The sequence below is a fragment of the Gekko japonicus genome, unplaced genomic scaffold, assembly GCF_001447785.1.
Source record: "Gekko japonicus isolate JY-2015 unplaced genomic scaffold, Gekko_japonicus_V1.1 scaffold334, whole genome shotgun sequence".
In the NCBI taxonomy this organism is placed as follows: Eukaryota; Metazoa; Chordata; class Lepidosauria; order Squamata; family Gekkonidae; genus Gekko; species Gekko japonicus.
The window spans coordinates 315,895-338,946 of record NW_015173683.1 but is presented as its reverse complement, the minus strand read 5'-3'; the positions used below and the strand labels follow the sequence as shown (position 1 = coordinate 338,946).

At 42.7% G+C, this 23,052-nt stretch overlaps 1 protein-coding gene across 1 annotated transcript; it reads left to right on the top strand.

Moving 5' to 3' along the window:
• The first annotated feature begins 339 nt into the window (after positions 1–339).
• LOC107120384 (granulocyte-macrophage colony-stimulating factor receptor subunit alpha-like) lies at positions 340–22,848 on the top strand. The gene is made up of 12 exons (XM_015423071.1): positions 340–407; positions 2,890–3,007; positions 3,573–3,623; positions 4,560–4,690; positions 5,896–6,019; positions 8,209–8,538; positions 9,246–9,367; positions 11,942–11,968; positions 19,530–19,638; positions 20,439–20,538; positions 20,823–20,901; positions 22,460–22,848. Exons 2-12 carry the CDS (start codon positions 2,923–2,925, stop codon positions 22,547–22,549), a joined length of 1,248 nt encoding a protein of 415 aa, XP_015278557.1. The 5' UTR covers positions 340–407; positions 2,890–2,922; the 3' UTR covers positions 22,550–22,848.
• The last annotated feature ends 204 nt before the right edge of the window (positions 22,849–23,052 follow it).

Here is a 23,052-nt window from a genome sequence, read left to right as displayed (position 1 = left end):
CTATATCTTTCTGTTTTCCATGGATCTGTATAAAATCCACACTAGGCCACCCTACTTGATTGATGAGGACATGTCAGAGGGGAAACACTGATAGAGTTGATTTATACCTTGACAGTTAGTGTTTATTCACCCTTACATTGATAATATAGGTAGTAAGAAGATACCGGGAGGAGGAAAAAGGGAAGTATAAATAAATAGACACCTTCCTTCTACTTTCGAAGAGCTCTGCTTCTTTCTAGTTCCTTTTTCACTGGAATTGAAATGAAAGTACCAGAAGGAAGTTTATAAATGACTGATGCAACAGAATAATGCACATGCACTGGTTTTGTCAGGAGAAAACCCAGCTGCAGCACCCACAGCTTCCTTTAAACACTGTAGTTCTTCATGAGTCCTGACAAGCGAAGGAGGTAAGGACAACTCTTCAAGGCACGCAATTCCAGGGAAATATCGGCTGGTTTGATGGGGGGAGAGGGGTAGGAACAGGTTCAGTTGTTAAAATATTCTCACCACCTAATCCTACCTGGCTTTCATTCCTCTGCCTGTTGCCAAATTTTAAAAATTCATTCACTGATTCCAACTATTTATAAGATCCTTTTACCTCAATCACCAGCTTCTCCCAGGCTTCAGAACCTAATCCTTCCCCAGACCCTTCTTCCCACCTACCACCCACATATCCTCTGGCAGACCCAAGGAGCTGCTTGTGCCCTCAGTACTCTAATTCCTTTGTATAGAGCAATAGTTCACCTGTAATTGGAACACACTGTGCAGTTCTGGTTGCTGGATCTCTTACTGATAAAACTAGACTATACCTCTGTGTTTTCTTATGGTTTGCGCTTATTAGAAGAAGAAGAAGAATAGATTGGATTTATACCCCACCCTTCACTATCCAAAGGAGTCTCAGAGTGGCTTACAATCTCCTCTCCCTTCCTTTCCCCACAACAGACACGGTATGAGGTAGGTGGGGCTGAGAGAGCTCTCTTGAGAACTGCCCTTTAGAGAACAGCTCTGAAAGATCTCGTAACTGACCCAACGTCACACCAGCAGCTGCATGTGGAGGCATGGGGAGTTAAACTTGGTTCTCCCAGATTAGAGTCCGCACTCCTAACCCCTTCACCAAACTGGCTCTCTTAGCACTATGATACCATCAGTGTTCCCTCTAAGCAGTGCTAGGGTGCGCTGGTGCATGCTTTTTAGCCCCTAGCACAATGAGATTAGCTCCTAGTGCACTGAAAAAAATCTCCCTTCTTTCCCTTTGCACTCAGTTCCCTTTGCACTCAGTCCCACACAGCAACTGAATAATCCTGCATGACACACTTCCTCTTGGGGCAAGCATTGCTTGCTTGGGGGCTGTGCTGTTTTGAGAGTGGGAGAGGCCAAGGCTGACCCCTGCATGCATAACTCTCTTTTCTCTCTTCCCCACCCTTCTCACTTTGCTTCTGGTGCCTCCTCTCACGCACAGGGCCACACCCTTTGCTGAACTGAGCAACAGAGAGAATGAGAAACTGAGTGTGTGTGTCTCACCCAAATCAGCATGAGAGAGAGAGAGAGAGACCGAGTGTGTGTCTCATCCAAATCAGCCTGCAACTGAATAAGAGGGAGAACAAGAGAGAGAGAGAGGGGGAGAGAGAGAGAGAGAGAGAGAGAGAGAGAGAGTCTCACCCAAATCAGTCTGACGCAGCGGGAGTTAAAGAGGCCTTTGACTCTGTTTCTGCTTTTGCAGAAGTGAGACAGTGGTGACTAAAGCCTTTCATGTGAAAACCGCCTCTTTCTTGGCTCAGGTGAGAGAAAACAGCTTTTCTTCAAAATAAGGGAGAGCTCCTTGGGTCAAGATCAGACAACTGAACTTTGAGCTAGTTATTGATCCCTCCATTATGGTATATTGGTGCTGCATTTTTCTGTTAGCAATGAAGGCAACAATACTAACCATCTCAGGCTGCAATCCTAAAAACACTTTCCTGGGAGGCTGAATAAAATAGGACACTTCTGAGTAGACTGATTTAGGATTGCTTATTCAGAAACTATCTGGCTGAAAGATATAAATCTTTAAATATATATACATATATATATAGTGTGTGTGTGTGCTCTTTATTTTATTTTCTTTTTCTGACTCAGAACATTATTTTTCACCAAGCCTGTATGAATTTTGACTGTTTATGTAAGCTACAATAATTAATTGTCTCTCTATAGTATGTTGACATTTTTTTACTAAAGCTTTTTAAATTCAATTTTAATGAACCCCCTTCAGAGGGCTTTGTGCAGGTTTAAAATAATTCTATCCTTCTAAAAAATAAAATAGCCATTTAGAATATTACAGCACTGTATAGAAGTCAGCCATTAAATGCTGTCCCAAACAAGGATTTAAAGCACTTCTGGAAAATGTTATGGCTCAAACTTTGGTGAGACTGTAGAGGTAGTGAATTCCAAAGCTGTAGGACAGTCACCAAGTATGCTACCATGCTTTTGTGATATGGACTTGGTACAATCCACTAAAATGTTCTTCTGAGCAGATCACTGCAGAAGGGGCAGGAGAGGCACAGAAATTCCTCTATACCTCTTTGCTTTTATTCCTTAAGACCAATGGGTCTTAAGCAAACAAGTTAAGTGGGAAGGCTGGACCTCCTGATGGCACCTGGTATTTTTGGCCACTGTGTGACAGAGTGTTGGACTAGATGGACCATTGGCCTGATCCAACATTGGCTTCTCTTATGTTCTTATCTTTTATGCTAGTAGCTCTTTTTGACTCACAGAGTAGAATTTTTGCTCATGCGAATCCACAGCTTAGAGGGAACATTGGACTCCTGATCATCAAGAATGTAATGGTAGAAAAAGTATAATGACTGGCTTGGTAAAAGGCAGTAGTGAAACAAACTCTTCTCTCTTTCTTTTTAGGGTTTATTCTTTTTACTTATAAAGGACAATAGGATGGTAACCACTCTAGGATTTGCTGATGTGGTCTGGCTCATATTTTTGTACGCTATATTTTATGCTGCTTTACCAAATGTACAGGGTAAGTACACACACTCAACTGTAAGATTTGCAGCACAGTCTGAGTTAAACCTGACAGATGAGCATAGAATCCATTACCAAGTCAGATTGCCCCAGTGGAACCTGAAGATGCTTTGGCAGAGTGGATTTGAGCCAGTGTACCTTCAAGACTGGACTGGTGTTTTGTCATGCTGATGTGATAATGCCAGTACAAGGGACAAAAATGGACCGAATGGGTGGCATTGCAGAATGAGTCTTAGTTGAAAGCCTATGCTGATTCAGAAGGTCGGTACTGCCTCAACAATGGCATAATGTTATACTTGCAAATAAAGTATTGTAAGTTTAAACACCTTGTCTGAAGTCAAGGGAAAGCCCACATTCATTCCACAGGTTGTAGCAATGTCTCATCCACAGGATAAGTATACATTAAGCAAATAGACATGAGCCTAGGAGCCACAAACTCCCAGATTCAGGTAAGCACCTAGCATGTACTAGAAAAGGCAATGGGGAGTACCATCACCTTGAGCATCAGGCATTCCATGTGACCTATTAATATTGCTGGCCAAATGGCCCATTGTTCCTTGCAGGATCAAAGGAAAACAAACACAGACTCTACCGCTGCAACTTGGATGAGACTGGTGAGTATAGTAATGTAGTCATTCCTCTACCAGTAATGGGTAAGCCACAAAACATGGTCATCGGGAACATCACTGAACAGGGAGTGGGGCTAAGACAGAAGGCCTTAAAATACACCTGTGTTGCAACACATTCTCAATCACGCTCTCACCTGCTTTTTCCGAACAACTAGGCTTAGGAATATCCAGGGCTATGGGCTTGGGAAACTCTTTTGTTATTTATGGGATGCTTAGAATCAAGTGAGTTCTTTTGAAAGATTAAATGAATCTGAGCAGTGCTGGAATGAATGCATCCTCTGACTCATTTCACAGCAAAGATAAGCTTAGGGCTGCCAAGTGGGGGCGGGTAAACCCCCGCTTCGGAGTCCTGATTTCCACCGCCGCAGAATCGGGCCCCAGGGGGAACTCCGCCCCCTGAAGCGCAGAGTGGCTGTGTCACCAGAGGTGACGCAACCACGTCAATCACATTGGGGGCGTGGCCCCGATCATCGGAGGGAAAACTCTATGGTTTTCCCTCTGATGATCGGCGCCACGCCTTCAACGTGATCGATGTTGCGCGTCACTTCTGGTGACATGCTGGCGGCATGCACGCGCACATCAAAGAACAGCTCCCGGAGCCTGGCGAGGCTCCCCCACCGGTAAGAAAATTTGACTTGGCAACCCTAGATAAGCTCTGTGTAAAATGTTACATCTGAACTAGTGCTAATACTTCAAGAACATTTGCTAGTAAACATAACTTTTTAAATGACTTATGGATAACTCACTGAAATACCTCAGTGGGAGAATTATATAGAAGCTTCTGTTGTAATCTTGCCATTTGTTATACATAAGTGTGTCCCATTAATTTAAGTGGCATTTGAGTACAGTCAAAAAGTGAAGATCAGATGAATTTTTTTTTAAAAAAAAAATGTGATTGCTTTGCTCTGTTTACACTTTTAGTGAAGAAGCCATCTTCGGTGATTTTAAACTGGAAGGTAGATCGGGAAAATATGGAGATGACCTGGGACTCTAATGTCACAGTGGCCCAATGTTCTGTTGATACTCCTCGGAAAACTTGTGACTATGGTATTGTAAGTATAAATGTAAATACTATTAGACAAGTTTCACTATCTAAATCTGCAGATCAGGATCTCACTTGCATTAAATGGATTTTTCTACAAACTTGGGTGACCTCCCCCCCTCTCAAGTGTGCAGAAAAATCTGAAATCTTTAGAAACATATACTGGGGGTGTTAAATTTCCCCCAAAGTAAAATAGCATTCTCCATGCAAGTGCAGAGAATGCTCTTTCCTTCCTACCTTCAGCGTGGTAGAGCCTGGGAGCCGTGGTGGGCCCAGCAAAAGCAGTGGTGGCAACGCAGGCCAGGGGAGGTGGCAGGCCCAGAGACAGTGGCAGTGAAGCAGCCCGGGGGCCATGCTGGACCCGGTGATAGCAAAGCTGTCCGGGGGCACACTGGTCCCAGAGGCAGCTGCAGGGGAGCCCAGGAGCCATGATGGGCCCAGTGAGAATGGGGGGGGGGGTATAAGATTCCCCACCACAAGTGTCACAGGCTCACACTTGTTACTTCTAATATTGTGGGCCCACGGAGACAATCAGCAACTTGAGTTGGACTCAGAAGCAAACTGGCAGCCTATGTAGCTGTTTTTAAACTGCTGACTTCATAGGATAGCTTATTGTGACAACTGTTTCAGCCAACTAACTAAAAAACATTAGCTCTCTGCCTGCATTCAAATTCAGATTGCAACTGCTTCTAGCTGACTCTCTGGCTCTTCTGAAGTACTAAGGTGGATTACATTTTGAAGGCAGGAGAGAGAGATTTCCAGCCAGCAAGGAAGATTACGACCAAATTGTTGACAACTTATTTCACCATAATGATAGGGCCTTTTGTGCCCATCAAAGCAGCCAAATTTGTAACAACATAACCAGGGTCTTAAAAATAAAAACTGATTACAACCATACCACAATTCGAGTTCAATTGATCTTCTAACAGAAGAGCCGCAGAAAGAAAGGTGAGATGATCTGAATAGATCCCTAAAAGTGCCTTTTGCCGTTTGCATAGTTAGCTCTTCATCTGACTAATTAGGTACCCCAGGTCCCAGAAGCACGTAAGAGAAATGTACATCTGAAAACCGAAGGGGCATTGAAAGGCCCCAGAAGGAAAGCAGGGAGTGTGGAGCAGCTTGAGCATCACCTCCTCAAGTAACAGATCCACAATGTGCTGATGTCTCCAAAACCCAACCTAAAAGTACTAACTTGATGAAGTCTTTCTTTTTCAGATAGAACAAAATAGCACAATGTGCTATTTTGACAGCGTGTCGCTTCACGAGGGGGCTACATTCATCATCAAAATAAAGTATCTGAATCAGACTCTTTCAGATAGCGTCTACTTTCCCCCTCAAGGTAATTTAGTCAATATTCCAAGGGCAATACGTTTTCCCGGAACCCCTATAGGGAATAGTCACAAGAAGGAGGGAACTTGGTACATTTCCCTTCAGGTCAGTCCAAGTGACCCTGGTGGTCCTAAACCTCACATTAAAGCCTGTTTGAAGAGGGGAACAATGACAGATTACTTTCTGTTTAATGGTTTGGGATTAAAATGACGTTCTGGGGATCTAGAATTAATTGAGCCAGACTTATATATATAAATTTGGTTAAGTGGTTGAAAGAAATAGTGAAAACACTTGAAGAATGCTGTATAGTTCATTTGGATTCTGAGGAATGGCAGAGTGAACCTCTGGTCCTCCTTTGCTGGCATCTTTCCTTGGAGCATGGAAAGGAATGGAAATGTTTGGTAGCCCCATGTTACAATTCAGGAGCCCTTGTTTATCTGGATTTTTGATTTGTGGCTAATACTTTGTGCAGAGGAACTTGCACATGGTGGGGTAGCCCTTTGTTTCATACATCCCCAGAAGGACCCGCCACACATCAAACAGTAGAGCACTAGGAAACTGTAGCTATGGAAACTTGTAACAGTAACACTGTTTGCTTTTTGTAGTTATGCGGATGCCCTACTTCAGTACACTGGTTGTTCTTCCTAATGGCTGGCACTGGGTTGATAACCAAGTTCTATGATAATGTCATAGAATGACAGGCGAGTAATGGCAGTGGGAGAAGTGTAATCAGAAGTGCATCAGTAAATTACTGATGCAATAAGATAATATATGCTTATTTCATCAAAACTCAGTCATATACAAAGCATTGGGGGTGCAAGAACTCCAAGTAATCCCCTTTCAACACTATTGATTTAATGTCAGATCTGTAAAGAATAAAACATCTCTGATTCTTGATTTACATCGCCATCCTAAATAAGGTTAATCCTTCTAAGTGCCATCCTAACCATGCATACTCAGAAGTGAATCCTACTGAGTTCAATGGGACATATTCCCTAGGAAATGGACTGCTACCTTAATTAGGCAGGGGAAGACAGACCTAGATTGATTCAAAGACATCTGGTTGAGAGAAGCAAATGGCCCAGATTTAGCCCAGGCTGTTCTCTCAGATGCTACACGTTCACTCTGTGTCCCACCCACCACACAGTTGCATCATCCCTCCCGGACCCATGAGGAGCAGACATATTGTAAATCAATAGCATGGATGCCAGAATATGTAGTAACTTCTTTCTTGAGTACTTGGTCAAGAAGAGTAAATTAGAGTAACTGAACAGGAGTTTTCTTATTGGCAGGGCTTAATTTATACTAGGTTTCAGTCCTTATATCACTCTTCAAAGCGAGGCTTCAGTCCCTTGAACCCATAAGAACAAAACAAGATTCCAGTGGCATCTTTAAGACCAACCAAGTTTTATTCAAAGGATAAGCTTTTGTGTGCACGGACATTTCTTAAGATACAAAGTTACCAGTCAAACATCTTCATTATGTTGTATGCTAATTTGCTGCTCACCCTCTACCTACACGTATTGCCTGGTAACTTCCATTTCAATGTATCTGAAGACATGTCTGTCCGTGCAGACAAAAGCTTATACCATGAATAAAATGTTGTTGGTTTTAAAGGTGCCACTGGAACTTTGTTCGGCTGCCTCAGACAAACATGGCTACCCATCTGAATCTAAATGAGAACCAAGTTTCCCCATGCAGGGCAGTATGCATTTTCACCAACACTGATTAACAGCAACAGAAATCTTCACATATCAAGGGACGTGTTCTTATCTGACAAGCTTAAGTGCCAGCATTTCCCTTTTTCTACAGTTTAAGAACTGGATGAACTCAGCACAGAGAAAGATTACATAAGATGGTAGAAAAATGGGCTTTGTGAATTACATTATAGCAGTTTCCTGATTTGATATTCTCTTTGTACCTCCTGCTTCAACGGATTGTCAACATTTCAATCAGGATTTCATAACTTGTTTGAAAGTATGGTGTTTGTATAATTTTTGAAAGGTGACTTTGGTAGCAATTTAAGGTTCAGTCTCAAAATATGTTCCTAGGGTTTGCTGGGTGGTTTTGGAGCACGCTTGGGAAAGTTATATTAATATGGATGTACACATGTAGGAGATCATATGCATATGAAATATTCTTACCATTTGAAATACATTATAGAAATGCTAAATAGTATTAACTTCCACTCCTTTCCAGAAACTGATGGAACATCAGCTGAAAATTTCTCCTGTGTGCTTTACAATGATTCTTCTGTGAACTGCACTTGGAATGCTGGCAGAAATGCTCCAGCAGATGTTCAGTATTTTCTTTACCTGAAGTACAATACGGAATACTCTGGCAAAGACAGAGAACAAAAGAGAGAGTGTCCACATTACATAAATAATACCCTCGGAAGACATATCGCATGCCACATTCCTAAAATGAATTTTGATTCTAATAACGACGCTTACTACTTCTACGTGAATGGATCAAGCAAAAAGTCGCACATTCGGTATTATGATGTGCTCCTCAAGCCATGCAGCCATGGTAAGAATGTGAAGGGTATTATTTTAGTTTTTAAATGTAATAGAAATCTTAAAGTGCTTAAGGATTGACCATTACTGGCCTCGGCCACACAGGCAGGAAAATGTTTAGAAATTTGTCTCCGAAGCCCATCTTCTGGAGCATTTGTTGTAAATATATGACTTCCACTGAATCAAAAGCTTTTTCCAAATCCAGGGACAGAAAAGCGGCTGGAATTTTATTGGAAGTGCAATGGTTGAGAATTGTGAGTATTTTCCGCGATGTCACGTCTGGCATGAAATCAACTTGATCTTGTTCAATATAATTTGTTATGAAGGATTTTAGTCTGGAAGCTAAGATTGTAGTGAAAATTTTGAAGTCTGTGTTCAAAAATAGGGTGGTAGGAGGCTGGCTGGGCTGGATCTTTGCCTTGTTTGGGAATTACAATAATAGATGGAGCAGGAAGCCTCGGGTGAGCCACGGGAGCTCTACGCTTCCCAGATGTGGCACTGTGATCGCGCCCGGAAAATCCGCCTAACTTCCGTTTCTCTAGCGTGGCTTATGCTCCGTGTGACCGGGGCCACTGAGGCCTCTTGCCAGCGAGCCAGCTTTCACCACAGTATATGGCACTTGATTGCTTGGACACTGGGGAAATAAGATGCACCACTTAAATGTCTGAAATGCCACATTTCTCTGCTTGTCAAATATGTTAGTAGCAGTTTTCATTCCAGAAAGGCTAGGCCCTCCACAAGCCATCACTCAAAATTGCTCTAAGCTACCATCAAAGTGTAGAATACAATGGACACCTCCTCTCAACAATGAGTACTGCTGCTGCATTCGTTACGAAATAAAGGTAAGAGGTCAAGTTGTTCAAAGACCATACAAGAAACAAGATCTTTTTCAATCAACACTAAAAATGCAAACGTTTAAAATTTGCCACTGTTCAGATTTCTAGGGAGTTCAGCTTTAGTGCACTTCCCCTATCTACCATGATAGATAAAAATTCTTTCTTTTTTCATTTCACTTGATGTTAAAAAGAAGAAACAACCCTACTTTGCAGAACCACCTCCAGTTCTTCAACAAATCATATTTTGTTATAAAGGCTAAATATTGCTGGTTCTGGTCCAAGAACTTGTTGAGCCTTTCTGACCTCCCTGGATAAATCTCATATCTCTTGATTATATTATTCTCAGTCGAGACATTGCTCTAAAGCCAGCAAAGGAAGACTCATTTGGATATACTTTCTTATCAAGAGTAAGATAGAAAGGGCCATCCTCCTCCATCTTCTGTAGCAAGGTTGCTTTGCATGGGTTACAGTCACATGAACACATCACTGTCCCAATCTTGAAAGAGCAGTTCTTGAAAGAGCTCTCTCAGTCCCACCTACCTCAAAGGGTGTCTGTTGTGGGGAAGGGAAGGGAAAGTAGTTAGTAAGCTGCTCTGAGACTCCTTTGGATAGTGAAGGGTGGGGTATAAATCCAATATCTTCTTTTCTTCATATAGGTCCATCAGTGGCTATTAGCCACGAGGTACAGATGGAACATTATGTCTGGAGTAGTGATGCTCTGTATTCTTGGTGCTTGGGGGGCAACAGTGGGAGGGCTTCTGGGGTTCTAGTCCCACTGATGGACCTCCTGAAGACACCTGGGTTTTGGCCACTTTGTGACACTGAATGGGCCATTGGTTTGATCTGGCACAGCTTCTCTTATGTTCTTATGTGGTACCCCTTCCAAGTACTGACCCTACTTAGCTTCCAAGATCGGATTATACCATGCTGCCCCTCCCCCCAACACACTTACACAGGTCTTATTCCTTGCAGTTTTTAAAAGGAATGTAAGCAATCAAGATGAGATGATAAAGTCCATTTTACCACATCAATGAAAAGATTGAACCCCAGTCATTCTTACAACTGGTGGTCCATACTTCTTCAGCAACATAAAATGAGACTTTTGAATACCAATGTATATGTTTCTACAGTTTAGGAACAACAAAGTGTAAAGGACAGGCAGAAGGTCTATGAATACTTGGGAAGCAAGAAAAGACAAATATCCCAAATAGTAAAGGTAAAGGTTCCCTTGCTCGAAAGCCAGTCGAATCCGACTCTAGGGTTGCAGTGCTCATCTCTGTTTCAAAGCTGAAGAGCCAGCGCTGTCCGAAGACATTTCCGTGGTCATGTGGCCGGCATGACTAAACACCAAGGCGCACGGAACGCTGTTACCTTCCCACCAAAGTGGTACCTATTTATCTACTTGCAATTTCTTGCTTTCAAACTGCTAGGTTGGCAGGAGCTGGAACTAGAGATGGGAGCTCACTCCATCATGCGGCACCCGGGTCTCGAACTGCTGAACTACTGACCTTCCACAGCCTGCAGCAGCTCCACATCCAAAGAGTAGTAGTATGGAAAGGGGAAAGGGTGAAAAAAGTCCCACAACCTGTTGCAATGCAGCAATGTACAAGAGGTGAAAGTTGTGGGGGAAGCTAAAGAGGAGAGAGAATGAAGAGAATCGTGGGATTGGTGAGGCAAATCAGTCATTCCCAATGTCGTGCTCATGGACACCATGGCAACCATCAATGGATTGTCTGCTGTCTATTTCTCCTTCAACTAAGCATCTATTCACAAAAGGAAATAGCCAGTCCCGGTTTTCCTCTACCTCAGTGAAGCAGGAGATACTGTAGAAGAACCCAGGAAGCATCATGTTTGTGTCTATAGGGAGCACTCATTCAGAAACTATGTCTATCATAGTAGAATGTTTTGCTTGTATCATAGCAATTTATTCCAGCATCTCATCGCAGCCATTTCATAAATGGCCCCAGTCCCCATGGCAACCAGTTTGTGGTGGAATCTACTCCCTGTTCTCAATATTCAAAAAGTACCCATAGGGTGAGATTGGGGATCTCATGGCCTAGCAAGTCTGAACAAGTCATAGAACCAGATGAGCAGAAAGAATAGGGATTGGATGGCTCAGCACTTCCAGGATAAAAAATGCTTATAGAAAAATGCCTGCAGGCAATCTTGTTTACATTGTTATCCATTTGAAGAAACAGTCAAAATTAGGGGGAAAGTTAGTACTGAGATCAGTGTTCCTTCTAAACTGGGCATATGAGAGGCTATTCATTAACACAGGAAGCCCCACTCAACAGCAATCTGGAGCCATGCAGGGTCTTGTACTGCCTATTGCCCCTTTTAAGGTTACAGCAGTTATATTTTGTTCAGGATGTAAATTTCTCTGTTCAGCATGGCGGGGGGGAGAATAGAGGGAATGTTAACTAGGATATTTGTTCACGTTAATACAAATGATACCAGTTGATTTCTGGCAACTTTTGCCTTTTTGCCAGCCAAGGTATATGAATCTATATAGTTATATACAATCTATGGAAAAAACCATATTCCTTTATTAACATGTGTGGCTTTTGTTTTGTGTTTTAGGATGAAATCAAAAATACCACTGAACTTGTAAGTATCTTTTGCCTTATCAACAGAGTAAGCACAGGGACACTATATTTTAAACAGGCAGCAAATCTTTTAAACTGTAGTATACTAAAATACTACTGTATTACCAAATATAGTCTAAACTAGGAATAAGGCCCATTGTGGAAATAAATACAATGAGCTCTAGAAAGAGGCTTTGGGAGAGTGCACTGGCTTTGGGCACTCAGTGACAATTTGCTGTGGTGACCTCAGCAGGGTATAATGACACAGAGTCCACCATTTTCTCCGGAGGAACTGATCCCTGCTACCTGAAGAGCAGTTGTAATTTTGAGTGATCTTCAGCCCTCACCTGGAGATTGGCAACAGTGGTTCCCTGGGAGGGAATGGCTGATTTGGAGGGTGGAGTCTATGGCATTGTATCTGTCTGAGGTCCCACCCCTTCTCAAACCTCACCCTCCCCAGACTCCATCCCTCAAATCTCCAGGAATTTTCCAACCTGGATTTGGCAACCCTGTCTCCCTCACATCCAACCATCAACCTACCATTATTGTCAGGTACTTCAATAACTCAGCATCAGTAGCAGGCTCTTAAACAGGTTCAGCTTTATTGATCAGAGCAAGGTGAAGTCGACTTAGACTCTTTGAGTCAGGAATGAGGCATACAAAATGGCAATAGTAATTATAGTGGGTTCATACAATACCCCCTGACACCTAGAAGCCAATAAGCAATTAAAGGGGAGCATGGGGAACCGTCCAACAGTTCAGGGGTGAGCGGGAGGAACAGAGGCTTTGCGCCGAAGCAATGCGCGCTCAAGGCCAACAGGCAGATAAGGAGCAGAAGCGAAACGCAGCTGCAAAGCATTACACATTCCAGAGACCGGGGGGGACTTATGGCGGGACTCCCCAACATCCCCCCCCCAAGGCACCCCCCTGGCTTGCCGGGGAAGCGAGAGTGGAAGAGGCAGACCAAGCAAGGAGCCCGCACATCAGATGCCTTAGCCAATTCCCTGTGTTCAGGACCAAAATCAACCCACTCAACCAGATAATACAAGCGGTTATGTTTAAAGGAAAAGTTCAAGATTGTGGCAACTTCAAAATGCGGTTGAACATCCACCAGTACGGGGGGGGAGGGGGACAACCAGGGAAGGGGTGAGCCTTCGTAGCCATGCACTGCTTGGAAAGGAGAAACCTCTGTGGATGAATGTACCGTGCTGTTGTAACAATATCCTGCATATGGGAGCAACTCAGTCCAGGCATCCTGTTGAAAATTAGTGAAGCAACGCAAGAATTGCTCAAGGGTCTGATTAACCCATTCGGTCTGGCCATCAGTCTCTGGGTGGTAGGTGCTGTTGAGGGCCCGTTCAACTCCAAGGGACTTCAGCAATTCACCCCAGAACTTAGCCACAAATTGAGACCCCCTGTCGGAAATCACCTTCTTCGGGATTGAATGGAGTTTGATAATGTTATGCATAAACAACTTGGCCAACCTTTTGGCAGTAGGCACTTGCTTCAGAGGGAAAAAATGTGCTTGCTTAGAAAACGTATCTACAACCACCCAAATAGATGTCTTTCTTCCACTAGGGGGCAAATCAGTGATGAAGTCCATAGACACGACTTCCCATGGCCAGTTAGGAGTCGGCAGAGGGTGCAATAGTCCTGGAGGCTTACCCAGGTGGGGTTTACACATGAGACAAGTGGGGCAGGACTGTACGTACAAGGAAATGTCTTTTTGCATGCCCGCCCACCAGAACTGCCTTTGTAAAAGATGCAATGTCTTTAGATAGCTCAAATGACCCACCAGTTTAGATACATGAGCCGCTGCCATCAACTGGCAGCATAGGGTCCTGGGGATGAAGAGGCGATGGTCTTTATACCAGCAACCATCTTGCCTCTTTTCCAGACCCCCGTCAAACTCAATTTCCGAGCGATCAGAGTCAGAAAAGGTGGAGGCAAATTCAGTGGACCAGTCCCTCCCTCCTGTGTCAATTTCTGCTTTCGCCTTACTACGTGTGATGACCGCCCCACCCAGTTGGGAGGGAGTGAACATCGAGTCCACCACTCCCTCCCTCTGACTGTCATGTTGTGGGAGGCGCGAAAGAGCGTCAGCTAGGGAGTTTGCCTTTCCTGGGAAGTGGTGAAGCATGAATTGAAACTTTGAAAAGAAATCAGCCCACCTCAGCTGTTTGGCATTAAGATTACGGGGCATGTGGAGGTACTTCAATAAATCAGCATCAATAGCAGGTTCTTAAACAGGTTCAGCTTTATTGATCAGAGCAAGGTGAAGTCGACTTAGACTCTTTGAGTCAGGAATGAGGCATACAAAATGGCAAAAGTATTTATAGTGGATTCATACAATACCCCCTGATACCTAGAAGCCAATAAGCAATTAGAGCGGAGCACAGGGAACTGCTCAATGGTTCAGGGGTGAGTGGGAGGAACGAAGGTTTCGCGCCGAAGCAATGTACACTCAAGGCCAATGGGCAGATAAGGAGCAGAAGTGAAACGCAGCTGCAGAGCATTACACATTCCAGAGACGGGGGGGGAACCAGTGACGGGACTGCCCAACAGTTATCTGTCCCCTGGCTTCAGCTTTCCATCTCCTGCCCCCTAGAGAGCAGTTGTAATTTTGAGTGATCTCCAGCCCCCACCTGAAGATTGGCAACAATGTTTCCCCATCAGAGAATGGCTGGTTTGGAGGGTGGAATTTATGGCATTGTACCTGTCTGAGGTCCCACCCCTCCTCAAGCCTCACCCTCTCCAGGCTCCATCCCTCAAATCTCCAGAAATTTCCCACCTGGAGTTGGCACCCTGTCAGGACTGACCCCAATGAGTTTTCTCCCAAAGGCCAACATAGGTGTGGAAAGGGCCTTTTACTCATGGAACCAAGCTTGGTTGCCTAGCAACAGGCATTGAGGAGAAAGTACAGTTGCCAGCTCTTAGGGAAATACCTGGAGATTTGGGGGGTGGATCCTGTGGAGGGCAGCATTTGGGGGGGGGGGTGGAAGGACTCAGCAGGGTATATTGGCAGAGGGTCTACCCTCCAAAGCAGCCATTTTCTCCAGGGGAACTGATCTCTGTCATTTGGAGATCAATTGTAACAATGGGAGATCTCCAGGTCTCACCTGGAGACTGGCAACCCTAGGGGAAAGTCAGCCACACAGCAGGGAGTTGAATTGAATGGTCTGATGGCTGCTGGCCCACCTCATTAGCCAGCCAGCCATGGTGGAGCCAAAAGGGAGAGAGGGCTGTTTTCTGTTTATTCTGACAGGAAAGTGGCCAAGCTGGCAGTGGGCGGAGGAGGGGATTATGCTGAAAGTCCTTTGTCTTTTTACTGACAGAAGCAAGCTTGGTTGCCTACCAACAGCCACTGAGGGGAGAGTTAGTCCCACACAGGAGCCAAGAGAAGTGTCTTCCTCAGTAGAGAGAGCTGTCTGCCAGTAAATCTGACAGGGAACAGGTGGTGAAGTGAAAATGGGCGGGGAAGAGGAGCAGACCCAGCACCTGGCCAATGGCATGCGAGTACTCTTGAGAGGCAGCCAATGGCACAATGGCTGACGGAACCACTCTGCACAGCCAATGGGAGAGCTGGAAATGGCCAGTACGCTAATTCCAGCAATGCAGCCACTGGATTGGCACTCCATTGAAGTGACAGGTTAGTGAGCCAAATGCTATGGGAGCATGTGGAACGTTCACCCCAAAACAGGATTATATATAAGGAGAGATGGTCTATCTAGAGTTCAGAATTTTTTTTAAAAAGGACATATTATGCTGAAAACTTTCAGATGTTTAAAAATTATCTCAAATAGGTAGATATCTAAATTGATGGAAGTACACGCATGATGTACCAGAAAGAAAAATATAAAACTGGAAATAAATTAGGTGCAAAAAGTCAATCACCCTAAATAATCACAATTTCTACATCACCACTTTGCCTTCTGTGATATATGACTTCATGCCTTGTGGGCTTAGTATGGTATAGTAATAAAACATCAGTGCCAAAATGTGGTTGAAGTATAATGAGTTGGATGCTCAGTTGCCTTGAGTGGATTGTGCTTGCACACAAGGGATGTCCACAGCCTTTTCAGATTGCTTACTCAGGATGCAGCCCCCAGTACTGCATAGTACGCTTGAGGCGACGCAGGGGGAAGGGGGAAGCGAGCAGGGAGTATCACACTGCTCATGAATCATGGGGTCCAACCCAATGTATTAATGGATTTACAAGTTTTAATAAGGACATAATGTCTGTACATATAGTTTCATGAAAACTGATGAAAAATGCTCCTCTATTGCTGTTGCTTCTGGCTTCTTTTTTCTACCTAGATGTGAATCATGCATGTCCCTTGCTGTTTCCAGTCTTCCTGGGCTGGATCCTATGAGTCCACTAATCCCAGAGGCTAAAAGAGGACAGCTGATGGCCAATTCATCAAAAAGTGAAACTTACCCTACTTAGAAACACTTTAAAGTGCTTTGAACTCACCCTAGTCCATTTGAAAACTTTGGAGAAGCACATACAGGAGGCAATGGATTCCCACTCATCATTACTTGAAAAAATATTCAACTCCTAGCAATGTGATCAGTGCCACAGGAGCTCATTATTTATTTTTTATTCATTTACAAAAAATTATATCCCACCATTCTGCTCTTATAAGGGCTGCCAAGGCAGCTAAAAATGTAAAACAAAAATGACAAAATGCATTATAAAACCATTAAAATAAGCCCCCATCACAAGCATATCTCAATACAACTTTTAAAAGACTTTTAAAAACTGTGTGTGTGTGTGTGTGTGTGTAAACAGTTAAAATGCATACAAAACATAAAACCTTGGTTAGGAATGAGGTGTCATAAAGGGAATGCCAAAATAACAAAAAAGTATTCACCTGCTGGCAGATGATGACAACTGAAGGGGACAGATGAATCACCCTGGAGAGAGTTCAGAGCTTTGGTGTCATTCCTGAGAAGGCTCTCTCCTGGGTTGCCACCCACCTAATCTCAGAATGTGGGAGCAAGCACTCGAAGCAGGGCCTCTGAAGCTGACTGTAATGGCTGGGCAGGTTCATAAGGGATTAAGTGGTCCTTCAGTATTTTGGTCCCAAACCATATAGGGCTTTGAAGGTCAAGGCCAGCACCTTGAATTGTGCCTGGAAACAAATTGGAAGCTAGTGCAGCTGGGACAAGACTGGAGTGATATGGTCCCTCAGACCTACTCCAGTCAACATTCTAGCTGCAGCATCCTGGACCAACTGAAGTTTGCAGACACTTTTCAAGGGCAGCCCCACAGAGAGTGCAGTACAGTAATCTAAGACGTAACCAAGGCATGCACCATGGTGTCCAGATCTTTTCTGCCCAGAGAAGTTGCATACAACAGCAACAAGATGAGGGAGTGACTCAGCAGATAATATAAAAGTGACAGGGCATTTTTCATACAGAAGAATTAGTAGATTCAGAATGGACAAAAGAAAAGCTGGTAAAAGATGGTTTGCCACTGCAGTCATCTTCTTATCCAGCAGTAGGCCTGGGTCCAAGACTACACACCTGTTCTTTAAGGGGAGTGCAACCCTATCCAGAATGGGTCACAGCTTAAATCCCAGGTGAGACCTTCCACTCAGCAGTAGCACTTCCATTTTGGGATTAAGCTTCAGTTTATTAGCCTGCATCTACTCCAAAACTGCCTCTAGGTCTCTGCAGGTTCAAGGTCTCTGCAGCCTCCTTGGGATCAGCTGGAAGTGCAATACAGAGCTGAGTGTCATCATCAGCATACTGGTGACAAACCAGCCCCAATCTCCAGATGACTTCACTCAGAGATTTCCTGTAGATGTTAAAGAGGATAGGGGACAAGATGGAACCTTGTGGGACCTCATAGACAAAATGCCAAGGGGATCGACAGCAGCACCACCTTCTGAAACCTACCCTCCAGGTAGGTCTGGAACCACTAAAGAATGATGCCTCCCAATCCCAGTCCAGAAAGGTGGTCCAGAAGGATATCATGATTGATGGTATCGAAAGCTGCTGAAAGGTCCAGGACAATCAACAGAATCACACTCACTCTGTCCATCTCCTAAAACAGGTCATCCACCAGGGTGACCAAAGCAGTTTCAGTCCCATAACTGGGCCTGAATCCAGACTGGAAAGGATCTAACAATTTGCCCTGTCCAGGAAAGCCTGGAGTTGTCCAGCCACCACCTGTTCAACCAAGAATGGAACATTTGAGACTGGTTGATAATTATTGAGATCTCTTGGGTCAAAGGTAGGCTCCTTTAGAAGGGGATGCACCATAGCCTTCATTGGCTGGAGATGCAGTCTTCCACAGTTTTAATGAATTTTTACTTCTAACCTCATAACACCTTAAACAGTAAAATCCATGTTCTCATTTTGAACTTATTTACTTATAGAAGCCAGTCCTATTGGCTTAGCTAGGACATATTTCTGAGTGAGTTACATAGGACAACCAGTTAACAATACAATCCTAGGCAGTTACACCAGTTTAAAGCCGTTGAAACCAGTGGTAGAAGACTACTGTAACCAATGTTCCCTCTAAGCTTTGGAGTCTTGTGAGCATAAATTATACTTTGTGAGCGAATGGCATTAAAGTTGTGAGCGAGAGATTTGACTGCTGCAGAAATTAGTTTCCTCTGGAGCCATCCTTCCTGAGCGGAGACCAAAATGTGTGAGCCGGAGGCTAAAAAACTGTGAGCCAGCTCACACTAACTCAGCTTAGAGGGAACATTGACTGTAACTCTGCCTAGGACTGCACTGTAATTTATACTTACTGCTGTTAGCATTTCAACAACTAAAATTCTTATCATTACGTTGAACAAAGGTTGAGTGAGGGGAAGACCATTATTTTTATTTCTGGTTGGGTTTCATCCACAGAAATGTATTATAAATCCTTGTGGGATTCCTTTTGGTGGATTACTCCAACTGGGGTGGGAGGCAGGTTTGGCTCACACCTGTTCTAAGATTTTAGTTCTTCTAACAGATTAAAATAGCAGCCTTCCTCTTATATGTGAGGAATAGTGTTACCATTATATAGAGGTAAAACCCTCCCCTTGTGAAGCAGATGTCTGGGGAGAGAACAGACTGGCTGATTTTGCACTAGAGCTGCCTCGATGTTGCACCGCCATTTGCCCCGATACTATTGGTCAATTTCACACCCGAAGCCGCGGGGCTGCATTTGACCCGCGGCTTCACCTGATTTCCTCCGCAGTTTCGTGATCCTCAAGAAACAGGATCATGAAACTGCGGAGGAAATTGGGCAAAGCCACGAGTCAAAATGCAGCCCCGCAGCTTCGGGTGTGAAATTGACCAATAGTATAGGGGCAAACAGCAGCGCAACATCGAGGCAGCTCTAGTGCGAAATCAGCCATTGTCTCCCAAGATGGAACCCTAATTGTGAACCAGTTACTTAGACAAAGCAAATTGAGCCTCTCTTATAAGAGTGTCATTCTGGATCCCATTTCTTAGCCATGGAATTCAGACATTAGATTTTATAATATGAAAGGGAGGCATCTACGAAGTCAAACCCATACAGTAAAGAACTTGAAAACTAAACTACAATGAAATAAATGGGACAACTTGTTTGCTTTCAGATAACTTACAATTACAAAGACATTGATGTGGATGAAAGACATATCTTGAGGATCCGTTCACTTAAAAACCAATATGTCAATAGTGAATGGAGTGAACCAATTGTATTAGGTAAGGAATTCTTTTCAAAGTGTATGGAGGTACATTTGGAATACTCATAGGAGCTCAGATAGTTCCAGTGTGATCTGTCATTCACCAAAATATGCTGTAGCTATTACTTCCTGTATCAACAAATGGTGATTTCTCTTCCTCCTCAGTCTTTTGATGCTCAGATTAACATAATAAAGGTAAAGGTTTCCCTTGCTCAAAAACCAGTCACATCCGACTCTAGGGGGTGGTGCTCATCTCCGCTTCCAAGCTGAAGAGCCAGCATTGTCCAAAGACTTCTTCCATGGTCATGTGGCCGGCATGCCTAAATGCCGAGGCACACGAAATGCTGTTACCTTCCCACCAAAGCGGTACCTATTTATCTACTCGCAATTTCTTGCTTTCGAATTGCTAGATTGGCAGGAGCTGGGGCCAGAGACGGGAGCTCACTCTGGCACACAGCACTAAGGTCTCGAACTGCAGAGCTACCGACCTTCCTGTCTGCAGCTCAGCATCTTAACCTCTGAGCCACTGCAGCCCCTCAGATCAACATACATGATCAGCAAAAGAGGTATACTGCAGTCACAATTTGCCTCTATTGTGAGATATTTAGGTAAAGCTGCACTGTTGACCTGCATGAAACCAAGATAGGTGCCCACTCTCTAGTTTTTCAACATGTAGATTCACAGAAGCTTCCAGCTGATTTAGAAAATATTTTTAAGGTGTAATTTTGATGAAAAGACAGCCAAACCAACACTGGACAAAACAATATTTCTATTTCCAAGCTGAAAATCAGAATTCTAAAGACTATGTATCTCTTTCAGACCCCCCAAGCCAACCAATTCCATCATCAGCAATTATTTTAATACCTGTAGCAGTTGGAACCATCTTAATTATCTTAATCCTGGTTTTTCTCTGTAAAAGGTAAATCTACAATCTGTTATTTTACACAAAATTGCAGATAACAGTAATGTAACGAGTTTTTTCTAATCACCCTCCTAGTTTTTTTGGTATTTTGATTCATTTGTATTTAAACTCTGTGCATGTGAAAATAAAAATATACATTTAAAATGTATTTAAAATAATTACAAATAAGAAGCACAATATGCACATAATCCTCAGAAGTATGTGGCTTTCCATCTGTGAAAGGGTGGCTGATGAATTCTTCCATCAGGACAACAAATCATGTCCCAGCTTTCTTCCTACAGATACCGTATATGGCATAAGCTAACTGTTCCAGTTCCACAACCAAAAGACCTTTTCCAGCAATATAGCAAGAATACAGAGGTAAGATTTAAAATCTGTTTAATACCATGATCCACCAAAGATTTAAGATGATAACGGTTAATGGCAAGTGTCATGCGAGTCTTCACAGATAAGTACCAAGTACTGTTAAATAGCTGATCCTGCAGTTGTGTACATTCAGTTACTAGCAAATGTGTGTTTGTAAACATATGATGCAATTTTACATAATGTTTTTCTACAATAATGTCAACAACAATTGAATAAGCCTTAGGGATATATGCAAGGGCTTTTAAAAAGAATTGTCAACCACTAAATTCCCATTTTCACCTCTCTTTACAAGTATAAGAGCTAAACATTATGCTGGAAAATGGTGGAAAAATGGATTTAATTTGAGCATTGCTGGTATAGGTGCAAGGCTATCATGAAATTTTGGGAACACGTTTTAAATCAGATTTATGTTACGACTGGTTTTAATAATACCTAATAAACCAGAACTCTTATTTGTAAACTACTGATCAGATCTACATATACCAAAATCTACTAAAGAATTAATAGCCACATTATCGATCGCAGCAAAAAACAGCTATAGCTGCTAAATGGAAATACAAGGCAGGGCCTTCCCTATATGGCATAACAACATATGAAATCTGTAAAAACATTTGAAAGTTGGATATAATGGGGGGGGGGGGGAATCACTGACCAAATAACTCAAAGTAATATGGATATGGATATATACTCCAAATTTGTAGTAAAGCGGTTTCCTGTATGAGATTATTTGGCTTCTCACAATGTGGTTTCCTAAAAAATTGGTTCATATGAACTTGCTTAATATCGGAGGTAAGTGTTTTTGTATGACGTTCTATGCAACTTATATGTTCAATATATTACTTATGACAAGGTTGTACAATACTGATGTGTTTTTATTTTGTGTATGTATAGTAATAAACTCAATAAAAATTTTAAAAGTATAAGAGCTAAAAATAACATGAATAACCACATCTGTCAAACAGAAACAAAAGCTGTCCAGGATTTCTTTTGTCAACAGACGTTTGTAAACCGTTTTTATATTTGATTTAAATTCCATGCCTCATTAAAAAAATTATATTTTATATTTTATCCCACCTTTCCTCCAAGCAGTCAGGGTAGCATACATATTTTGCCATCACACAATAATCATGAAGGGTTAGGCTGGCAGTTACTGGCCCAAGCTTGTTTGGCAAGGTTCGAGAATAAGTGGTCTTCAGCATCTCTAAAGAACACAATTTTTTAAATTGCTCTTTTTATCCACACTATTCCAGTGACAATAGCTTCAAGAAATATCCCCCCAAAATAAACTGGACTTACAGGGGGATGTATTTACTGAACTGGCAGTTGAATTCTAGAACTATAGTGATATCAGGAAGCTATCCAAGGCAAAGTATCAACTTGTGGGAAGTTGTTACAAGGTTGTCCAGGTCAACATAAGTCTTCTATACATTGGAGAATGTTAAATACATCAGTTTCATTGCTGTTAATTACCCATCTCTACAAACATTTTACTTAAGATGGGATAGAAAATCTCAGAAACTTGATTTCTCTTGGTTTTTTTTTCTTTTTAAAGAAAGAATGGATGGAGCCAATACCAACAGCATGTGAGCCTGACGAAAAAATAACATTCATTGAAGAAGTTACTGATGGGTTTAAAAAATAAAGATACTTCTAGCAAGCTACTGACTTGTATAGTTTCTATCCCTGCTTCTTGAAGGGTAAAGGAAGAGGCCACTGTCAGCAATTCAGTGCTGTTGCTGAAAGACAAGAAGCCATTAGGCATCTTTAGGCATCATCTGCAAGCAACTTTTGGAAAAAGTAGCCGCTTGATATCCTATTATGCTGTCTTATTGCATATGAGTGTAGTGGTAATGGAAGTAAGGAGAGGGACATCGTCCCAGTATCCTTTACAGATCATTTAGTGTTTAGTTCTATATAATCATCTACTTACAAAATATTAAAACAGCATCCTTGAGGTAGTGCTTGTTTTTCCTCTTATAGTAAACTAATTCTGATTGTCCTAATCTCAGTTATGAATCAGCGTCCCACAACGATCAGACCATTTATTTCTAATTGCAGAGAGCAGTCAAGGCAATTTAATTAAAGCAATTCTGCTATCATAGAATATAACCACTCTACACAAGTTAACTATTTCTAACATATGCT